The sequence below is a fragment of the Drosophila montana genome, unplaced genomic scaffold, assembly GCF_035044405.1.
Source record: "Drosophila montana isolate Dmon_TW-CO22-7 unplaced genomic scaffold, ASM3504440v1 contig_3733_1, whole genome shotgun sequence".
Lineage (NCBI taxonomy): Eukaryota > Metazoa > Arthropoda > Insecta > Diptera > Drosophilidae > Drosophila > Drosophila montana.
Window position 1 is genome coordinate 7878642 of NW_026998620.1, and position 19492 is coordinate 7898133.

General features: G+C 41.5%; 6 protein-coding genes across 10 annotated transcripts; 3 read left to right on the forward strand and 3 right to left on the reverse strand.

The window, feature by feature from the left end:
- Positions 1-465: 465 nt before the first annotated feature.
- LOC135435897 (uncharacterized) lies at positions 466-10475 on the reverse strand. Of its 4 annotated transcripts, none has more exons than XM_064693147.1 (7): positions 10332-10475; positions 2662-3117; positions 2391-2605; positions 1699-2275; positions 1002-1642; positions 797-943; positions 466-730 (listed from the first exon to the last, which is right to left on the reverse strand). In XM_064693147.1, exons 2-7 carry the CDS (start codon positions 2994-2996, stop codon positions 612-614), a joined length of 2034 nt encoding a protein of 677 aa, XP_064549217.1. In that variant the 5' UTR covers positions 2997-3117; positions 10332-10475; the 3' UTR covers positions 466-611. The 4 variants fall into 4 exon arrangements, with proteins under 4 accessions (XP_064549217.1, XP_064549213.1, XP_064549215.1 ...); XM_064693143.1 differs by having other exon boundaries at positions 1699-2326; XM_064693145.1 differs by having other exon boundaries at positions 1699-2326; positions 2662-3112; positions 10332-10353.
- A 220-nt stretch (positions 10476-10695) lies between these two features.
- Positions 10696-13329, reverse strand: LOC135436431 (transmembrane protein 26). The gene is made up of 8 exons (XM_064694030.1): positions 13136-13329; positions 12147-12716; positions 12037-12083; positions 11854-11958; positions 11598-11796; positions 11465-11533; positions 11214-11405; positions 10696-11155 (listed from the first exon to the last, which is right to left on the reverse strand). Exons 1-8 carry the CDS (start codon positions 13327-13329, stop codon positions 10963-10965), a joined length of 1569 nt encoding a protein of 522 aa, XP_064550100.1. The 3' UTR covers positions 10696-10962.
- A 1176-nt stretch (positions 13330-14505) lies between these two features.
- LOC135436118 (ribosomal RNA processing protein 36 homolog) lies at positions 14506-15499 on the forward strand. Its single transcript, XM_064693601.1, has 3 exons — positions 14506-14665; positions 14724-15261; positions 15316-15499. Exons 1-3 carry the CDS (start codon positions 14600-14602, stop codon positions 15444-15446), a joined length of 735 nt encoding a protein of 244 aa, XP_064549671.1. The 5' UTR covers positions 14506-14599; the 3' UTR covers positions 15447-15499.
- Positions 15444-16267, reverse strand: mRpL11 (mitochondrial ribosomal protein L11). The gene is made up of 3 exons (XM_064693602.1): positions 16066-16267; positions 15726-16010; positions 15444-15673 (listed from the first exon to the last, which is right to left on the reverse strand). Exons 1-3 carry the CDS (start codon positions 16198-16200, stop codon positions 15503-15505), a joined length of 591 nt encoding a protein of 196 aa, XP_064549672.1. The 5' UTR covers positions 16201-16267; the 3' UTR covers positions 15444-15502.
- A 456-nt stretch (positions 16268-16723) lies between these two features.
- On the forward strand, positions 16724-18599 carry Smu1 (Smu1 spliceosomal factor). The gene is made up of 5 exons (XM_064693155.1): positions 16724-16777; positions 16834-16900; positions 16953-17211; positions 17265-18343; positions 18401-18599. The coding sequence occupies exons 1-5, from the start codon at positions 16752-16754 to the stop codon at positions 18497-18499; spliced, it is 1530 nt and encodes a 509-aa protein (XP_064549225.1). The 5' UTR covers positions 16724-16751; the 3' UTR covers positions 18500-18599.
- A 92-nt stretch (positions 18600-18691) lies between these two features.
- Positions 18692-19354, forward strand: euc (eucalyptus). 2 transcript variants are annotated; one of them, XM_064693156.1, is made up of 2 exons: positions 18692-18960; positions 19025-19354. In XM_064693156.1, the coding sequence occupies exons 1-2, from the start codon at positions 18831-18833 to the stop codon at positions 19231-19233; spliced, it is 339 nt and encodes a 112-aa protein (XP_064549226.1). In that variant the 5' UTR covers positions 18692-18830; the 3' UTR covers positions 19234-19354. The 2 variants fall into 2 exon arrangements, with proteins under 2 accessions (XP_064549226.1, XP_064549227.1); XM_064693157.1 differs by having other exon boundaries at positions 19040-19354.
- The last annotated feature ends 138 nt before the right edge of the window (positions 19355-19492 follow it).

Below are 19492 nucleotides of genomic sequence, written 5' to 3' on the forward strand. Positions count from 1 at the left end.
TTTTTCAATTATACATCTAAACATATAGCTTTCTATGGGCTGTGGTATGGGCTAAATACCTGTACAATATTATTCAAATGATCACAAATAACTGAACGAATGATCACAATACAAAATCGCAAGAGTTCTCATATCCTACATACATATATAGTAGGTGCTAAATGGCATGCTTGAACGCATCTTAATGAGTGTGTCTGAAAAATGAACAAAAACTAAAACTAAATGCTTAAAACTAACCTTTCACTATGCTAGGGAGTTTAGATTTTTGATATATTTTTGCCGAGACTGCGATGGGAGGATACTTAAAAGGAATACCAAAATAAACGTGAACTAAACTCTGTATTTCAACCATTATGAATTCCAAAAAAACAAAAATCAAATATTAAAATCAAGGTAATTCTGATTGCGCTCAATTATAAATTTAAACAAAACAAAAAAAAACAAAAAACAAACATAAAAAAACACTGCTATGCACCATAATATGAAAAACGGCGCTCCTTATATATTTTAGGTACGCATAAATATCGGTCAACTTTTAGCTGTAAGCCTATTCACATATCGATTCCAATTCATTGAGGTCCTCTAGATATTCTAGACTAATTGAAGGGCGCTCAGCACACCTTTCTTATCATTTTCACAAGTTCCTTGTACAGAATGCATTCCCGGCTGCGCGGCTTGCAGATCTCGCGATGATCCAGCCGAATGCCGCACACTTCACCAAAACCCGGATCTGTTAATGTTAAAGTAGGGTTGATTAAACTATATTTGATTAGTTAGGCAATAAACTGCAGCTTACCGGCTGAATCTACGCCCACAATGCGTAAATACAGCACCGACATGAGCGTCAGAGCTGTCTCCACAAAACTGAATACCTCGATCTTCAGATGACCCAAGTGATAGAGACCCGCAAACCGCCGATGCAGATCCAGCAGATATTTGTTATCTATAAGGAGAGTTTATACTGCATATAACTGAAATAATACAACGTAGTCACGTCATACTCTTTTCTATCTCCAGCAGCTCCACAGAGCGCGTCAGCAGCGGCGCCTTAATGGAGGCCAAATGGGAGCCGCGATGCGGCACCGAGTAGAAGAAACAGCCGCGTGCGGATCGCCAGAGTGGTCGCATAGCTGGACGCCCGCTCTCCCAGGCATCCACAATTAGCTGCTTGATGAAGAGGCCGCCCTTGGAGTGGCCTACGTAAATGATGGGATGACCGTGGCCAACGCGATGCTGCATAAGCAGCTCGGCCATTTCGCGCGAGCGCTGAATGAGGCTGGAGCGTGGCTCCTTGGTCTTCCAAAGCGGACGCCACAGATACTGGTCAGTTGTATAGTTGACAGCTATGACTCTTACACCCGGGCAATCCAGCGGCAGCCAGTCGCCGGGCCAGCAGTTGGAGTAGTTCGGATCATTGGCAGAAGGTTTCTTTTTGCTTTTGCTGGCCGTCTTGCGCGGCGCGGAGGCCTGTGTTGCGCTGCCCATGTTGGGACTCTTATTGCCTTCGGCCTGCAGCATGGACTCCAGCTCGACCTGCAGCAGATGGCTGTTGTCGTGCATGCGCAGACGGAATGTTGGGAAGCTGTACTCGATGCCCTCACAGATTTGTATATCCTCTGGCTCGCCACAAACATACGCGTAACTGTGGGCGAATCGTTTGATTAGTGAATGCAATGGCAGTATTAAATTTGTACTCACTCTTCGGCATCGTCATCATTGTCGGAAGCACTGAACGCCTGTGGCTCAGTTGTCTGTTGCAGCGTTGCCCGCTGCCAGGCAGCGTCATCAAACGTTGCATCTGTGTCCAGGAGACGATTGCAGGAGGCAAACTTGGCGCGTTTCTCTCGCGGCGCAGGATGTATGCCGGCGCTGCGTGAATGGCGTGGACGCTTGGGTGGACGCACAGGTGGCCGGGGCGGTCGGTCGAACTCCACCGGATGGCGCTCGTTTTGCCAAAGGCCCTGTCGCCATGTGTTTATCAACGAACCGTGCAGACCATGCACAAGCACAATGTCCGCGCGTATGGGTGTGCCTGCCGGCGGTGCGGCAAGTATATTAAGGGTGCAACAGCTGGCGCTTGAGCTCTGAAGACTGTAAGTTGGCGGTCCCTGCAACGGTGTGCTGGGCGTTGTGGGCGTTGTCGGCGGTGTGGACGTTGTGGGCGTTATGGGCGTGGTCGGTGTACGTGTGCTCAACGTATCGGGCAGACTTTCCAAGCCATCTTGGGACTTGCGCAACTTGAGCAAATTGAGCAAAGGCCCCAGACGATTGGAAACTGTCAATGGAAGAGATTGTGGATAGAGCGATAAGCATTTGATATAAAAAGCTGTGAATTTCAGTACGAGCATGATGACACAAATGGGACTAGACAGTGCACAGCAGGGACTTACCCTGAACGGAGGATAAATTCAGCGATATGGTGTTCGCGGCGAAGGCCACCAGATTGGTCAGCGCCTGGCGACTGGAGGCCAGATTCTGCAGCACCCGTAGCACGCGTACATCCCGAATGCCCTTGATGCCGCGGGCGACACCATTCGCCAGAGGCAGCACTAGACGCACCAGTATCCCCAGGACAACACGCATGCTGCCGCTGTTGTGGCTGCCCCTTAAAGGATAAATAGTTGCCAGGTGAGCCTACACTGGATATTAACGGGTGCTTACGGTTCCATTAGCGCGCCGCCGCTGGACGAGCGCACCAGCTGGCTTATCGCCTGCTCCTCCTCCCGGCGATCAATTTCCAGCTCGTTGCCATTGCTGATTGTGCTCACGAGCGGCTGATCTGTGCTTGACAGCAGAGCTTGGGCCGTCATCTGGCCAACTTCCTCGGCAATGCTCATCATGGCTATGTCACAAACGTAATGCTCATCGATTGAGTGCAGTAATGAGCTGTTGCTGTTGCTGTTGTCTTGAAGGTCTGCGTTGTTACTTTCATTTACATTTAATTGAGCGCTGGCTACTGCACTACATTTGTCATAGGTTTCGGTCTGAGTGAACATATTGATCTTGCTTTTTCTTTCTGCTCTTCCTGTTAGCTTGCCTCTACCTCGGTCTGTACCTCTGGCTGGCTGCCAATTAGCACAGATTCAACATGTTGCCGGTCGAGAGCTGCGCACTAAACTGCAACCAAATAAATTGAATTTGACTGTTAATCATATGCACACAGTTGGCCGAGCATTAATGGGGATGGGAATGCCACAAATGTCAATGTCATTGCCAGTGCACTCATTTAAATAGATAGAATAATTTGCACTAGTTTGTCTTCTGTTTTTGCTTACCATTAAAAACGAAAAAACAATTTCTATTTGCCAGTCTCAAAATATATACGAACTAGCCCAGTGTGACGTCGCATCAAATCACGTATACGACTTGATGGACAGCCACAAATATGCAGACTAAGAAAAACTGGTAAAGCGAGCTTCCACCTGCTTACTAACTTTTCACGTTATATTTCGTTGCTGTGTTATGGAATTTGCACTAAATGTTTGTAAACAGACTTTTCTTTTTCCAGAAAAAACTATGACATACTATGATCAGGTTGCTCGACGTTAGATACTTGCAGTGATGGCATAACACGAGCACGAATCACTAAATGTACATAATACAAGAATCTGAAAGTATTTCATTTGACTCACCAATGTATACGAAATGGGGAATAGAATTACATTAAACAATTATAATATAAATCATGAGTTGTTTCCTTTGGAACCTAACTTAATAAATGTTATGCTAATATTCTCAGAAGAATTACAATGATTAATCAATTTGTAAATAAATAATAAAAATTTAATTTATTAAAATTTATGGATCTCTTCTTTTGCCGTCTCGTGTCACGTAATAAAGCACGACACACGCACAACTCTGATGTAAATAATGCAACGTGATATTGTGGCTAACGGTAAATATGCAGGAATATCACTAACACCAACTGTGGCCCATTATATACTATATGGTATTTTCTTTGCTGCAATCCCATTAGATAACCAGCAACAGACGTCAACTGCAGCGTGTTGCATTGGTTGTTATGCCGCATGCCACAGCAGCGAAGTGAAAAGGTTCAAGTTGAGGGTCGTTGCATGTCATGATGGAAAAAAGGGCAAAGCTTGTTGCTTGCAAGCGTGTGGCATGCATCGGCCGCAAGGCCTAGCACAATGGACCTTGCCTATGCAGTGCAACTGTTTTTTTTTTATAGCTATTTATAGCATTATAAATATTCCACGACGGGCGGCAATAACTGTACATTTTAGCAAGCCACAATAAGAAATTTGCATTTCCATTCAGAATATAATTACAAGGGGCAACATTGAGCAGTTGAGCAGCACCGCAATAACTCAGCTGATTAACAATGACAATGAATGCTTAGAAGTGAAGCCGTATTTAAGTTACACCGACTGAACAGCTCGACTTACACGACTTGTTCCTCTTGGGGACTCGGGTGAACCGCGCACAATGCAAATCAAAGTAGAACTGCGCCCGGCACCTGCAGCCGGACGAGGCCCAACTGAGGCTAATGCGCACCACGTTCGAGTGTCTGCGTCCACAAACACACTCGACCAAGAACTGCTCAGAGTGTCATTCAGTCAAGTATCGAGTACTGAGTACTTTATATGGTGCGCTTCGAGTACTTGCTGCGGTGCAGCAGAGTCAAGTGCAGTCAAATTTTAATCATATACCTGGCATAGTTTCCCATGTGCCTTATAAATAAACAATTAAAGGCGGCGATAAGCCATAAAAGCTTTCATTTGTTCTTATCGCTGTCCGCGATTGCTGTGAATCGCTTCTGGCGAAATGTTTGTGCTGCCTAATTGGGAAATGTCTTTCTGTAGCCATTTGCTGATTAAGTCTTGATACCCTGTAGCCACGTTGCCCGTATCTAGATAAGTTTTGTTTTTATTTTTTTAATTTAATTTATTATGAATATTATTAATTTCGTTTTAGCAATGTTATAAATAAACTTCATTAACCATTAAATAAATTAATGATGATGATAAAATAATAAAGGGACAAAACGGCGATTTCTCAAGAAGAGAATTAATCAAGTGCGGTTTATCCACAGCAGATACAAAAAGCTTGATTAAACGAGAATCGATCCATGTTCAATTCTAAGTACTTTTAGTCTTGATAATGGCAGATATACATGCATCCAATATTATATTTTTATGTAAGCACTACTATTGCAATAAGTTATGTGGTATCTGTTCATATGCCTTCGTTAATGAGGCGTTTGTCAGGTGTGTTTGCCCCACCGCAAGCATGTTTCGTCATGCAACCAACCGCAAAGTATAGAGAACACAAGTTTTTACTTATGTGTGCACAGGGTATTTAATAGTCGTGCTTCTTAAGCTCTTTTGGTTTCTACTTCTACTTTTTCTAATTTTGTCGATTGGCACAGGTGGCTTGAGGCATCAACTTTTCTGTTTGGCGGGTTGAACTTTAATTAATTACCAAGCTTGTCATTGATTGGTTTAAATGAACTTTGCCTTTATCATTGTGCACAGAAATAAAGAAAGGAGTAATCTTTGTTATAGCCAACTGGGCTAGATGTACACCAATTTGTGTTATCTAATTTGGGGTCTGTGAACGTTGACAATAGATAATCCTAGGGGACTTGAAATAAAATGTAGACAATTATCGGCCAGCTCAAGTGCATGGCTTTACTTTATGACTTGGCCCGATAAGCAGGCTGATAAACCCTATTTGTAATGAATTCGATTTCCCTACTTGCTGGCAATCACAAGCTTATGCAGACTGATAAGCAATGCTTCGACCTACAATTGAGCTCGTGGTCTGAATAAATATCCAAAGCCAGTCGTTGAGAATTTCCCATTGTGTGCCAGTTGAGTGTACTTTGAGCCCATATAATAAATACTACGGATCATTAGCTGAGTATATCTAAGCGTGTCCAAATATATCATCAAAATTCAACAACAAGCACTGAACTAATTAAGAAATATGTTTTTATAATTTGCAGATGTCGCTGACTAAGGATTGAATATCAGAATATATATTTATATATATATATATACATTATAAAAATGAATATATGAATAAATAAATATTATGAATTGCAGCAGATGTAAGCTTTCGGGATGAAAGATCGATAGGGGTGATGCTCTACTTCAACTTTGTTCTGGTTATTTGACGGGGCGTATATATTACATTATTACTCATACGCAATGTGTACTTTGTACAGCTGAGCAGCTGGGCTACGCAACGTCCGCTTTATCAAAAGTTTGTCGCAGTTGCAGTCGCATTTTATTATTGCTGTCTTTTATCACAAAATACGGCGTAATATGGACACCAGGCAACTGCACTCGCAGACAATTAAACAAATAAATGTATGAAGGCGCTGCCTCCGTCGAATTTTTTGCGTTGGTTTTCATTTTTTATGTTAACAGATTGTTTTCAATGAAATTTTTGCAAAAGCTGACTCGTTGGCCAACAAAAAGCTGAGCGTCCGAGCATTTATTAACTGGAAATTGAGTGGCAAGGCGACACGAAAGGCAAACATCAAGCCGTATAACATTGTAATTGAATTGGCGCATGTGGCAGCCACGTGAGCCCCCAATTGTACTATATTGTATTGTGTGTATATATGCGATTGCATGCTAGAATGGCCGACAAGCTCACCTGCCTTCAGTCAGCCCCGGACATTGACGCCCACGCGACAGCAGGCGTCAAGTGTGCAATAAACTGGAACCAAATCGATTCTGAATCTAAGCGCCAGAGAAATGTACTTAATATGCATATCAGTATAGTTTATTCATACGCTTCAATTGACACAGACAATTTGACTAACATGTGTGGAATATATGAAATAATAATGCTTGAATTTGTTAAATGCACTGTGCCACAGTTTTTAGGCAGTTGACTAATTTGATTGAACTCATGACTATCCAGTGTGCTGAAATTCTTATTATACTAATATGTTATTATGTTATTGTTTCTAATGATATGATGATGGATTGTAGCATAGATTAGCTGAACAACAGCAATAACAACTAATGATAACACACTTGAGTTTGGCCAAGATAACTACTGGCCGACTGACAGCAGCTAGTTGATAAGGGCGTTAAACAAATCAAATTGTGTTTTCATGTGTAGCTCAACAATGTTTGCAATAAAGAAGCGATCAATCGACTGTAACCATGGTTCAATAAATACTAAAAGCAAATTTGCTTTGCAGCCATCATAAATACAAATATATATTTCATGTGCAAAACTCAATGGGCTTAACAGAGATTTTCAATTCGAATTCAATCGATTTAATTCATTTCAAGTGATTTGCTACGAGAAGATAGGTCCGGACTTAAAGCTGAATTTACGATGCTCTTTAAATTCAAAAATCAAAATACTAAATGGTATAAATACCCAACATCTGTGTATTTAAACTTGAGACACGAAAACAGCATTAAGCAGCTGTGTTTATTTTTATTTACCATATTGTAACAAAGGTCGAATTCAAGGCAGTCTCCTATATATTGGCCATTTAAGGGTAAGCAGTGCATTAAGAAATGGAAACATCAAAAGTATTAAATAAGCTACTTAAAAGTAATACATGTGAGACGCGAGAGCAATGGTAATTATATAATATCTATACATATAATAAAATAAATTAGGCTTTTGTTATTTTAGTACGAGTCATCAAAACAGAGAATTAATGGCATTTATTTGAGAGAACGAAAAAACTAAATTGGCTTAAGTGTAGAAATTTGATATGATTCATTTAAATTCCAAATGAGAAATTGAGAACACGTGTGTTGCCATCTTTTGATACATAAATCATCTTTACATATACAATTGTTCGACCCAACTGATTAGCTGATTTACTGATTGTTAATCAAGGTGCAGCACACACCGCAACAGCCAGAAAGTTGAATTTTTTTGCAGTATTTAGTTACCTGATGTTGTGCAAGTGTACGCTAATACTGCTTTTGGAATTCAAACCGCATATGTATGTAGAAAACGCCATTGCAAAGTTAAAAACCATATACATTTTTCCAAGGACAGGACAGGAAAGGTAAAACGGTGATTTTAATATCTCCGTACAATGCAATTTTAATGAATTTAAGTAAAAATTTTTGATTTACATAATTTGATTCTAGAAAGTATTTTAACAAATTGTTTTGGAAATCAAATGAAACTTATTTCTTTTAAATATGTTGATCAATTATTGATGCATCAATGAATTAATGTGTATATGTATGTGAGAATGCTTTCTCATACACAAACCAAGTTTACTTCACTTTGTTAAAATCTCAAGCTGCGCATCAAACATGATAAAACACTTTTCTAAATGTCACCCCACTATGCGATTCTCATAAAGAGAATGTTTGCTTGCTGGACTTGTTTTCTCTGAATGAGCAATCTATTCAATATTTTTTTTTTAATTTGATCAAAAATAACATACATTGTTTTCAATTCGATTTACATGCTGACTTTAATTAGCTCTCAAGCATTCCGGGTCTTTCTACATATCTATTTATTATCTTTCTATCTATCCATCTATCTATCTATCATCTATCTATCTATCTATCTTTCTATCTTTCTATCCCTCCATCTCTCTTTGTCTCTCTCTATTCCTCCCTTTTCTCCCCGTCTCCCCATCTCCCCATCTCTCCTTCTCCCACAAAACAAAATACAGGAATATGTACATGTGAAAAGTTGAGAAAAACTGGGGGAACACCATTTTGGTGAGAACTTTCATTACTTGGTCAATTTATGAGTGATTATTAGTTAATATAAATATATATAAAACTATAGACATAATTACCATAAATTATTAAACAGAAACTGCGAAAATATATATGTGTATAGCATATAATTTAATTTATTACCGTTATTTTATGTTTAATAATAAATTTATAATATAATGAGTATTTAAAAATTTAGAACCATTTAGCTTTTGAGTTTCTTTTACATAGAAATTGACTAGCAAGAAATCTCAAACAAGTTATGCAAAACCTGCCAGCAATGAAATATGTTAATGCACACAGAAGCGTGTATCTCTCAGCATACATATTTATCAGTCGATATAGACAACATCAGGCCACATTATAAAACTATCATTAACATTTTGTGTTCTTTATTTTTATTTTTTGATTGCGCTGCTATGAGGAACAGAAGCAAAGCTTGCAGAGCCTTGAACCACTAAAGAACCGTGTCCGAATTTGAATGAAGCTGGTTTAGTCATGTGATGGGTGGCATGATTAAATTGGTTAACTGTTATGATATCATTGTATATACATATAGCAAGTATTTAGCGTGTGCATACGGTAAGTGAATTGTTTAGCTGACAAATCTAACAGCTGGCACTAGTAAATAAACAAAACAAAGCCCAAATCCATTTGTATTAATTTATTACAACATCAGCCAACTCAACCGGCAAACAGTTAAGAGAGCAAAGAGCTTCACAGAGTGTGCTGGAAAATTCTTTAGCAGGGCGGCGGCAGGTGGTTGTTTATGCTTTTTGGCTGGTTGGGGCACGGCCGGCACGCGAGAGCAGCGGGCGTGGGTGGAGTTGAGGTAGGCTGGAGGAATACGCCATAACCTTCAGCAAACGTGTTGAGCGTAACCAAAGCGCCAAGCAGAAGCAAAAGGAATGAAATAATTATCGGTCGGAGACCGACTGTATGTAAATATACATGCACATATATTTTGTTGTTGTTGGCTTTGTTTGCCTCCCGAGCAGGTGGATAAGTCTATGCGACTATTTTCTGCCACAGTGCGGGGCAGCTGAGTAGAACAGCCAACAGTTCTTTTGTGCCTGATGGCGTGCACGCAGCCTGCTCAATTGACTTGCAGTGCATTGTAAATACACACATACATACATATGCACATACACATACACGCACAATAAATTGGTTCGATTGCGGTTCAAGCGCCGTTCACCCAATCAATTTTCAGCTGTTAATGAATTCATATACATACACATTTATAACACTACTTCCGAAATTAAGTTGTTTTGATTTGTGCAGGGTTCAATTTAGTTATCACACCTGCTTGTTTATCATTGAAATTTTATCAGCTTCTGATTTTTCAACTATTGAGTACAATAAATGTAATCATATTTGTTTGTTTATTTATCTTTGGTGTTGTAGCCCGATAGCAACAAGCAGCGAAAAGCACGCGACGTTGATGTTGTTAATGTGTACATTTTCTTTATTATTGTGTTTTGTGTGAGAGGAAACGAGATAGAGCGCTCTCGTAAGATATTAATAAGATTTTTTGCCAGCACACTTTATAAAACTTACATACACTAGAACAAGCGTATATGTATGTACATATGTTTATATATATACTACGCAGTGGGTACGACAATAGGGCACACTCACACTAGACTTAAACTTGGCGAGCAGCAAAAGCTTTTTCCGCAGCGTAACCGATGACAACAACGCGTCCACAGCGCTCGAACGCTCAACAGCAACTATTTGTTATTACAAAAGCCACATACGAATCTCTGCTGGTGCTCAGATACACGTTGTTACACACACACACAAGCACAAGCTCTCACATGTTTGTGTAGTGTGGGTGAGTGTCAACAAAAGTTTTACGCTATAGAAGCTAGCAGCTGTGTCTGCGGCAAGCCGCTGCTACGCTCCAGCTCTCTTTATTACTCAATGGGCTCCAGCTTTTGCGCAGCCGAAAAAAGCGAACACAATAAAAAGCTAAGAGAGCTGACAATTCGATGCTGCCAACTTGTTTGAAAATCAAGGCGCCATTTTATTAGCTTAAATTTGAGTATTTTTTTAGCATATATATGCAAACATATGAAAATATATGTTTCTGACAAATTAATTAACCTCACAATGGGTTATCTACCAAAAAATGCGACACATGGGTCTAATTCGACCAGTGTCGCAGCCAAATGTACTTTTGGCTGTCACCAAAAAGTTTGTTTCCCCAACGTTGCTTTTAACGGAGTGCGCGCTAAAATGCCGTTAGTCCAAATGTACTCCGCCCAGCTCACGACGATGATGAGGACGAGTCCGAGCTGCTGGAGCTGGAGCTGGAGTCGCTGCTGTGGCCATGTTTGCGGCGTCGCGACTTCTTCTCATCTATAACCTCATAGCTGGGCAATGTGGAGTTGCTGGAGTCCGAGCTGCTGCTGGTGGAGCTGCTTGATTCCTCAATGACTGCCTCAATTTTTCTGGATTTTCTAAAAAAATATATTTATGAAATGAGAAAGTATTTGGCAAGTGCTGCTTGTCACCTACTTTTTATCAGCCTTTTCCGCATTTTTGGCTCGTTTCTGTTTTTTAATATTCATGGGATCGCAGTCGCTGGGCGAGCTGCTGCAGATGCGCTTTGATTTCTTGCCCTTTTTGTCCTTGTTACCAACCTTGGTGGAGTACAGATTCTGTGAGCTGGCAGTGGAGTAGCCCGTATCCTTGCGTTTACGTTTTTTTCTGCGTAAAATGCAGTATACTTCATGTAATTTAAGCTGACATAAGATATTTTTACTCACTTGCCCTTTTTGTCGCGCTTCTTTTTGCTGTAGCTGGCTTCTGGTTCAACGAAGTCTCTATCCTTGGCTCTGGTTTGAAGAAAATAAAAGTGAACATAGTTTATTGAGGAATTTCCCTTATTTGAGTACTCACTTCTTAATCTTCTTTTTGACTTCCCCGCCACGCTCATTGGATATCATATAGATGCTGTTCTGGTCCGCATCGTGAACCCGCCGACGCGACTGATACTGACGCGCCTTGGCCATGCGACTCTCGCGTCGACTCTTCCAGAACTCCGCATTGACCACATACAGGCGGTACAATTGTAGTATAATGACCAAGGAGTTCTTGCCTGAAATATGTCAGCTGTAACCAATCCTTTCCAATTAATTTGTCTTTGATAACTCACATGTAAAAAACACGTTCATGTAGTTGATTATCTTGTATTGAAATATAATCAATAGACGAAATGTGAGAAACGGCGCATCCTGCAGAATAACGTTCAGCACTATGCCTGTGGAAAGTTAATGCATATACATTTGTATATCTACTATCTATATCTATATTATATAACAATATATTTGTACTGTACCCCAGACATCGATGCCACAACAGCAGTTCTGGCAGCAGTCCGTCTGGCTGCAACAGATGGAATATTATAATTTGTTGGATAGTAGATGATAGTTAATATATTCCACTTACTCCTCCTTGTGATGAGAGCCACTGCCTCGCGGTCGCCTGCCCCTTGTGGCCGACAGCACAATGGTAAACTGCATGAGACTCCAGGACCAAATGCCCAATGTGAGAAAGACCAAAAATCCAATGCGTGCTATGGAATCATCTTTGTAGGAGTCAAAAAACTCAATGATATCTGCAGCCGTGCCAATGTAGACCAACAGCAGCTGGCTGAGCTGGTCGCGTGTTAAGTCTCCCTTGGGCAGCAGCCAGCGGCCGACAATCAGGATTAGCATGAGAAACTGTTCAATGAGCGTCGTCCAAGTGTCGGGGCTTATGACGGGCAAAGTGATACCAGCATCATCCAGCAGATCAGCCACTGGCGCGATGGCGCTGCTGTTTGTGCTGGTGGTGTGGCTGGTGCTGGTGGTGGTGGTGGTGGTGCCGGCGAGGCTGCTGTCATTGATGGCATTGCTGGCATTTGCATTGACTAGCGAGGCATTCATCAGCTGCAGGCGCCGCTCAATCTTATCCAGTTCGAGTAGCCAAATGGCCGGCACAATGCTGCTCAGATACAGAAAAACCGAGGGGCAGAACCTGCAGGAGACAGCAGAGGGGCATGTAGAGAGAAAACAAACAGAAACAGCAACAGTCAAAGTGATGCGCCCCCCGCGCCAAAAGGTAAACAACTAGCAAAAGACACTAACTAAGAACCTGGTGCGTTTGGCAATGACCGCCCACTATCGTGAAATTCCATTAAAGTTTTTACTACGACGGCGCGTGGGTGGTTGCCTGGAGGAGTGGTCGTCGCGGTCGTCGTGGTCACTATGAGCTGCTCGCGAGGGTGGTTGCTTGCCACGGGCACACACACATTAAACACATGATTTCACTTTTAATTGAAAATCAAAGCCCCGAACATGACGTCAACCCCAGCCGATTATTGTTTACATTGCCACAATCAATGCCATATACGCGATTGCCTCAATATGCATAGCTCACAGGATCTGCGGACTTACCAGCGCCATTCCTGCGTCTTCTTGATCATGATGGTGAAGATGCCCTCCAGCAGCAGCAGCAGCAGTGGCCCACATAGCGTCCAATAGATGATGTCCTTCTTGAACGTGGTCACCTGCCAAATGGCCAGCAGGCTGTGGGCGCTGAATATAATGCGCGTTAGAATGGCCTTAATCGTTGATATTATTTTGGCCATGATCACATCATCGACAAAGTCCTTCCTCAAGCGACTGGTAACTATGCAACCGCTAGTCGCAGCTACTAACAAGGCCAAGAGAGCCGCTCAACTTCTAAACGAACCGCACGCAGCGAAGCTCCAAACGCAACTAAATTGACGAACAGTAAAAATCGCAAGCCAAATGCTTTCATTAGATGTTTAAACGCTTTTTAAGAAATTAAGGACAACGCAGCAAATGGGGCGATACATAAACGCGAGTAATTGGTGAATGGACGTTGGTCGTCTCCGTGTTCGCCCGCTGAAACCGAATACTTTGACTTGGAAGCCAAGCAATGTGCTTAAACAGAATGTCAGTTAAATTGCCGATACATAATATTTATTTGTTCGATGCATATTATTGGTGTTATGTATTTAATCATTTATTTATTTTTGAATTAAAAATTCCTGATCCCGTAGATATATTATATTTCTAAGCTTCCTACCTCGTCTCGCCATATAGCGATTTTGATTTGATTTGACCAGGAAAACCATTGAAATCTTCCTATAAAACGTGTTTGCATTGCTGGCTGTGGTCCCTTTTGGGCCCCCTCTTGCTTAAGATTCGGCCCTGTGAATGACTTTCGATATGAATTTAAACGCACGCGTGCCACGTACAACATACTCCTGACATGATGGCTAAAAGTCACATGGCCGTTAAATGCTTTAGTCTAAGCTGTCTTTCAGCGGGTCGACGACTGACCCAGCCCACATTAGACTGGCTGACAAATGCAATGTAAACAAGTCGCGAGAGTAAGAGCCCCAAGCCTTGGCCATCAAAACTGTGGGCATGTGTAGCTAGATAGCCAACTTATGGTTTCCATTAAAACTACCCCCCAGGATTTTACTGATGTTTACGTTTATATGACGAGAGTTAGGTCAATGTTTTTGTGCACGTGAAGTAAGTAAAGCATTTAATGAGAGAACAGCATGCGACCAACTGTTGAAAGTTCATGTTGACTTCTTTGATCTTAACACCCTTCATAAATCTACTCATTAATTACTTTCAAAAGTTGTAGTATGGCGCCATTTAATCCAATTGGATGATTTGAAATGCGCTGCGCTGCCAGATCACTAAACTAACGAGCTGGCAAGAAATAAGCATTACCATATGTTAAACATGAATCTATCGACAGTTTTGTTTAGTTCTAACTTATCGATATAGCGCACGACTCGTCTCTATGAGCCTAATAACAACAAAGCACGTGAAATTTATTTAAAATTGTAATTTTAGCTGTATTCGCAGTTGATAATGGCGTCTTCAAGCGAGTCCTCGGTAGCATCAGACCACGATGCGAGCAGCGAGGACGAGACACAGGTAATTTTATTGGTGTAATATGCCAAACTCATTTAATTTTTTTGTCGCCCATCCCCAGGGTGCGATTCGCGAGGATCTAAAGAGCATGACCTTTGAAGAGATAATGCAGCTCAAGGAAGAGCTGGGCGCAAAGGTCTACAAAGAGGCGGTGCTAGGCAACAAAAGAGTCAAAGACAAGCAGCCAAAAACAAAATTAGAACTCAAACGCTTGAACAAGAATCGACCTAGGGAAATAGGTGCAAAGCGACAGGTGCCCTTTTTGGGCGCGGAGCTGCGTGTGGAGCGTAAAAAAGGGGACGTGCTTCGAGATCCACGTTTCGATGAAAGTTCGGGCACCTATAACATTGATACATTCAAGCAAAACTACAAATTCATCACGAAAATACGCGACAAAGAAGTGGGACAGCTGAAACAACAGCTGGACAATGTGCAGGATGACGAGGAAAAACAGAAAATCAAACACACCATGCAAAGGCTCTTTAATAAAAACGTGGAGGACAAAAAGTGGCATATCAAGCAAAACTTATTAAAGAAGGAGCGCCAAGAGATACAAAAAGCACACGAAGAGGGTCGCCAGCCGCACTATGTGACCAAGAGTAAGTTAAGGACACATTATAATTGACCCCAGGTATTTAAAATTTCCATTGCAGAGGAAAGGCGAGCCAGAGATTTGGTTGCTCAATTCGAGCATTTGAAAGATAGCGGAAAGCTGAACAAGCATCTTGAGAAACGACGCAAAAAGAACGCCGCCAAGGATCGCAAGAGAATTAGCATAGAATAGATTTCTTAGTTATAAATGTATATTAACAATTTAAAAATGTTTTTCATATTGTATATTTAGCCCGTTCGCAACATCTTAGCTTCGCGTTTTTCCTGCAGCTCGCGTCGCTGGTCCTCGACAATAACTTTGCGCTCCTCCAGAAATTGGGCATATTCCGTGGGATCCAGATCACGCACCACTTTGATGCCGCATGTCCGTGCAATGCTAATGAGCATTTCACACATTTGCTGATAAAGTAAAAATTTGTAAAAAAGATTTTATTATTTGGGTTCAACTTACCTGCATGGTAAGCAGCGCATTAGGCGGATCTTGTATCTTGATTGCCGCAATTTCATACAAATGCTTTAGGGTAATCTTTCCGGCCACCTCATGACCAGGTGTCATTGTTCCCCGCTGGATACCCGCGGCTTGCTTAAGAAAAAATGTTGCAGGTGGATGATGTATGACCAAGTCGTAGCTGCGATCACTGTTCATTGAGATCCGACATGGCAGGGGTACGCCCTCCTTCATTTCCGCTGTTTTCGTATTGAAGTCTTTGCAAAAAGCGGCTATATTGATGGCACGCTGTCAAAATACTTTTATTATTCACATGCTACGCATAGTTTAATTTTTTACCCACCTGGCCTAACATGGGACCCAACGGTGGGCCCGCTGCTGCCATGCCGGCAGGTATATTTGTTCTTAGTTTCGTCGTATGCGTCACTCGTTCCACTGTCTTTTTTAGTGATTTTAATTTACCCGCCGCTTTTGACATTTTAATTGATTTAATTAGAATTCAATTTCAGCGTTCGGTTGTTATGCAAAGAGATCCAATGCGATTAGAAGGAAGAAGAAAAAAACAGATGTTAGCGGCTTACTGATGAGTTATCGGATGCCAATGCAATATATCGACACTAAAATAAGTGAATCAGTTAACTGTTAATAACAGTTTTTGTCAAATGTTATAGAGCAATTTCAAAATCTTTTAACATTCTTTTATAAACGAATCTCTTAAATATCAACTTAAGCCTTTTCGACGGTATTATTCATAGAAGATTTCAGCTGAAATTACATGTATTTGCTCACTTCATTTTGTTTACATAAAACATTTTTTCTGTATTTCTTTTCTTTCGAAAATTTTAGCACCAACTGTTAATAACAGGTAAACAAACTGTAATAAATTCGGATAGACAAAATGAGCAACAGAATCATATGAACAACTGGTTCAAATGAACTTGCTCCAAGCGATTCGATGCAGAAAAGACGCGTTTTTGTGTTAAGAATCTAGAACAAATAATACCACCTAAAAGCGTTTAACAATTAATCATGTCAATCGAAATAGAATCAGCAGAGTAAGTATAAACAATCCTGTATTATATAATCCGATTATTGAACACACCTCTTTCAGCGTTATTCGTCTAATTCAACAATATCTGAAGGAATCAAATCTTCTTAAAACGCTACAAACTTTACAAGTAAGATTGAAGCTCCTAAATTAAACATAAATAATATTTTGCTGCCTTCCAGGAGGAAACTGGCGTCTCGCTCAACACAGTAGACAGCGTCGACGGCTTTGTGCAGGACATATCGAATGGACACTGGGACACAGTACTCAAAGTAACACAATCGTTAAAGCTGCCCGACAAAAAGCTTCTCAATCTGTATGAGCAAATTGTCTTGGAATTAATAGAGCTGCGAGAATTGGGTGCCGCCCGTTCTCTACTCCGCCAAACGGACCCGATGAGCATGTTGAAACAGCATGAGCCCGAGCGGTACATACATCTAGGTGGGTATCATAACTTCTCTAAAGAAACCCTATTTATGCAGTTTATCCCTCAGAGAACATGTTGCAGCGTGCGTATTTTGATCCCCGCGAGGCCTATGCGGAGGGCAGCAGTAAGGAGAAGCGGCGCACGGCTATTGCCCAGGAGTTGAGTGGCGAGGTGCACGTGGTGCCCTCGTCAAGGCTGTTGGCGTTGCTTGGCCAGGCGCTCAAATGGCAACAACATCAAGGTCTTCTTCCGCCCGGCACCACCATCGATTTGTTCCGCGGTAAAGCAGCCATGAAAGATCAAGAGGAGGAAATGTATCCCACGCAGCTGTTCCGACAAATCAAGTTCGGTGAAAAGTCACATGTAGAGTGCGCACAGTTTTCACCAGATGGACAGTATCTGATAACAGGCAGTGTAGATGGCTTTTTAGAAGTTTGGAATTTTACCACAGGCAAAGTACGTAAAGATTTGAAATACCAGGCGCAGGACCAGTTCATGATGATGGAGCAAGCCGTGCTGGCATTAACCTTCTCGCGTGATTCCGAGATGGTTGCATCTGGCGCTCAGGATGGCCAGGTAAAGGTATGGCGCATCATCACCGGTCAATGTCTGCGTAAGTTCGAAAAAGCACACACCAAAGGCATCACCTGTCTGCAGTTCTCCCGCGATAACAGCCAAGTGCTCAGTGCCTCCTTTGACTACACTGTGCGGCTGCATGGTCTCAAGTCGGGTAAAATGCTTAAGGAGTTTAAGGGCCACACCTCATTTGTCAACGAGACAACATTTACACCGGATGGCCACAGTGTCCTAAGTGCATCCTCTGACGGCACCGTCAAGGTCTGGTCACTTAAGACCACTGAATGCGTAGCTACATATAAACCATTAGGCAACGAGCTGGCCGTCAACACAGTGCTTATATTGCCCAAGAATCCGGAACATTTCATCGTCTGCAATAGATCTAACACGGTTGTCATTATGAACATGCAGGGGCAAATTGTACGATCGTTCTCATCGGGTAAACGCGAGGGCGGTGCCTTTATCTCAGCAACCCTTTCTCCCCGAGGCGAATTCATTTACTGCGCTGGCGAAGATCAAGTGCTATATTGTTTCTCGGTCTCCTCAGGCAAGCTGGAGCGTACTCTAAATGTAAGTATTATTGTGTGTTTATCTGTAATCAGCCTCAAGCATTTGCTTTGTTTTTAGGTACACGAGAAAGACGTCATTGGCCTAACACATCATCCACATCAGAATCTTCTGGCCAGTTATAGTGAAGACGGCCTGCTAAAGTTATGGAAGCCCTAATTTACATAAGCGTTCATCCACTGGTCATATACTAAGTTTTATTTAGTAGCAATAGAGTTTACCTATCAAAATATATGTATCTAATTGAACTGCCCTTTAATTCTATCCGAGTGTTTGGCTAGACGATTTGGATTTTCTCATGCCCTGTATCAATATTGTCAATCATGTCTCTATCAAACAAATTGACTTTAATTAAGAATTATGCAAAGCCACAACGAGATCGCCTGCGGTAATCCGCAGTCTTCGTTTCAATTGGCGTCTGCGGTTGATTTAGTCAAGCAGCTGCACTCAAACGCTCCACTTGTGCTTCGTTCAGCCACATTCCATAAGCATGAAAAGCGACGAAATTATTGAGAAAATACGCAACAAGCTCAAGGAGTCGGATCCCGAAAAGCGCACTGTGGTCAACACATTTCAGTTTAATTTTACGGATGTCGATGGCAAACTAATTAAGAGCATGGGTGAGTTACTGCCATTGCGGTCTTATGGCCTGTCACTGTAGTCTGTCTGACCGTCTCACTGTAGTTTTTGATTTCAAAGCTCTGGACATTTATGAAGGCAAAGCACCTGATGCCGACGGTCGGGTTACAATAGCCGATGAGGACTTTTATTTGGTCGGTACTAAGCAAAAGAGTTTTGAGCAAATCTTGGAACAGGATAAGGCTACAGTCGACGGCGATGCGGAGGCCATAAACAAAATGTTGTCAAAATTTCGTTTGAATTCGCAAAATTAAAAACTGAAACATTTTTAATAATGAATTGTTCTGCAAACCACTCTCTTGTTGTGGGCCACTTTGAAGTTATATGGCATTTAAGCTGTATTTATTTGCAAAAATGAAATAGCTTTATAATAAATGTTCACACGATTTTGTACCATGTCATCTTAAAAGGTTTCTTTTCCAGATTTTGAAGAGAGCACTTAATTTAATTTTTTTTGCATGATAACCATTTTATTTAAAATCAAAATAAAATAATAATAAATAATAATGACAG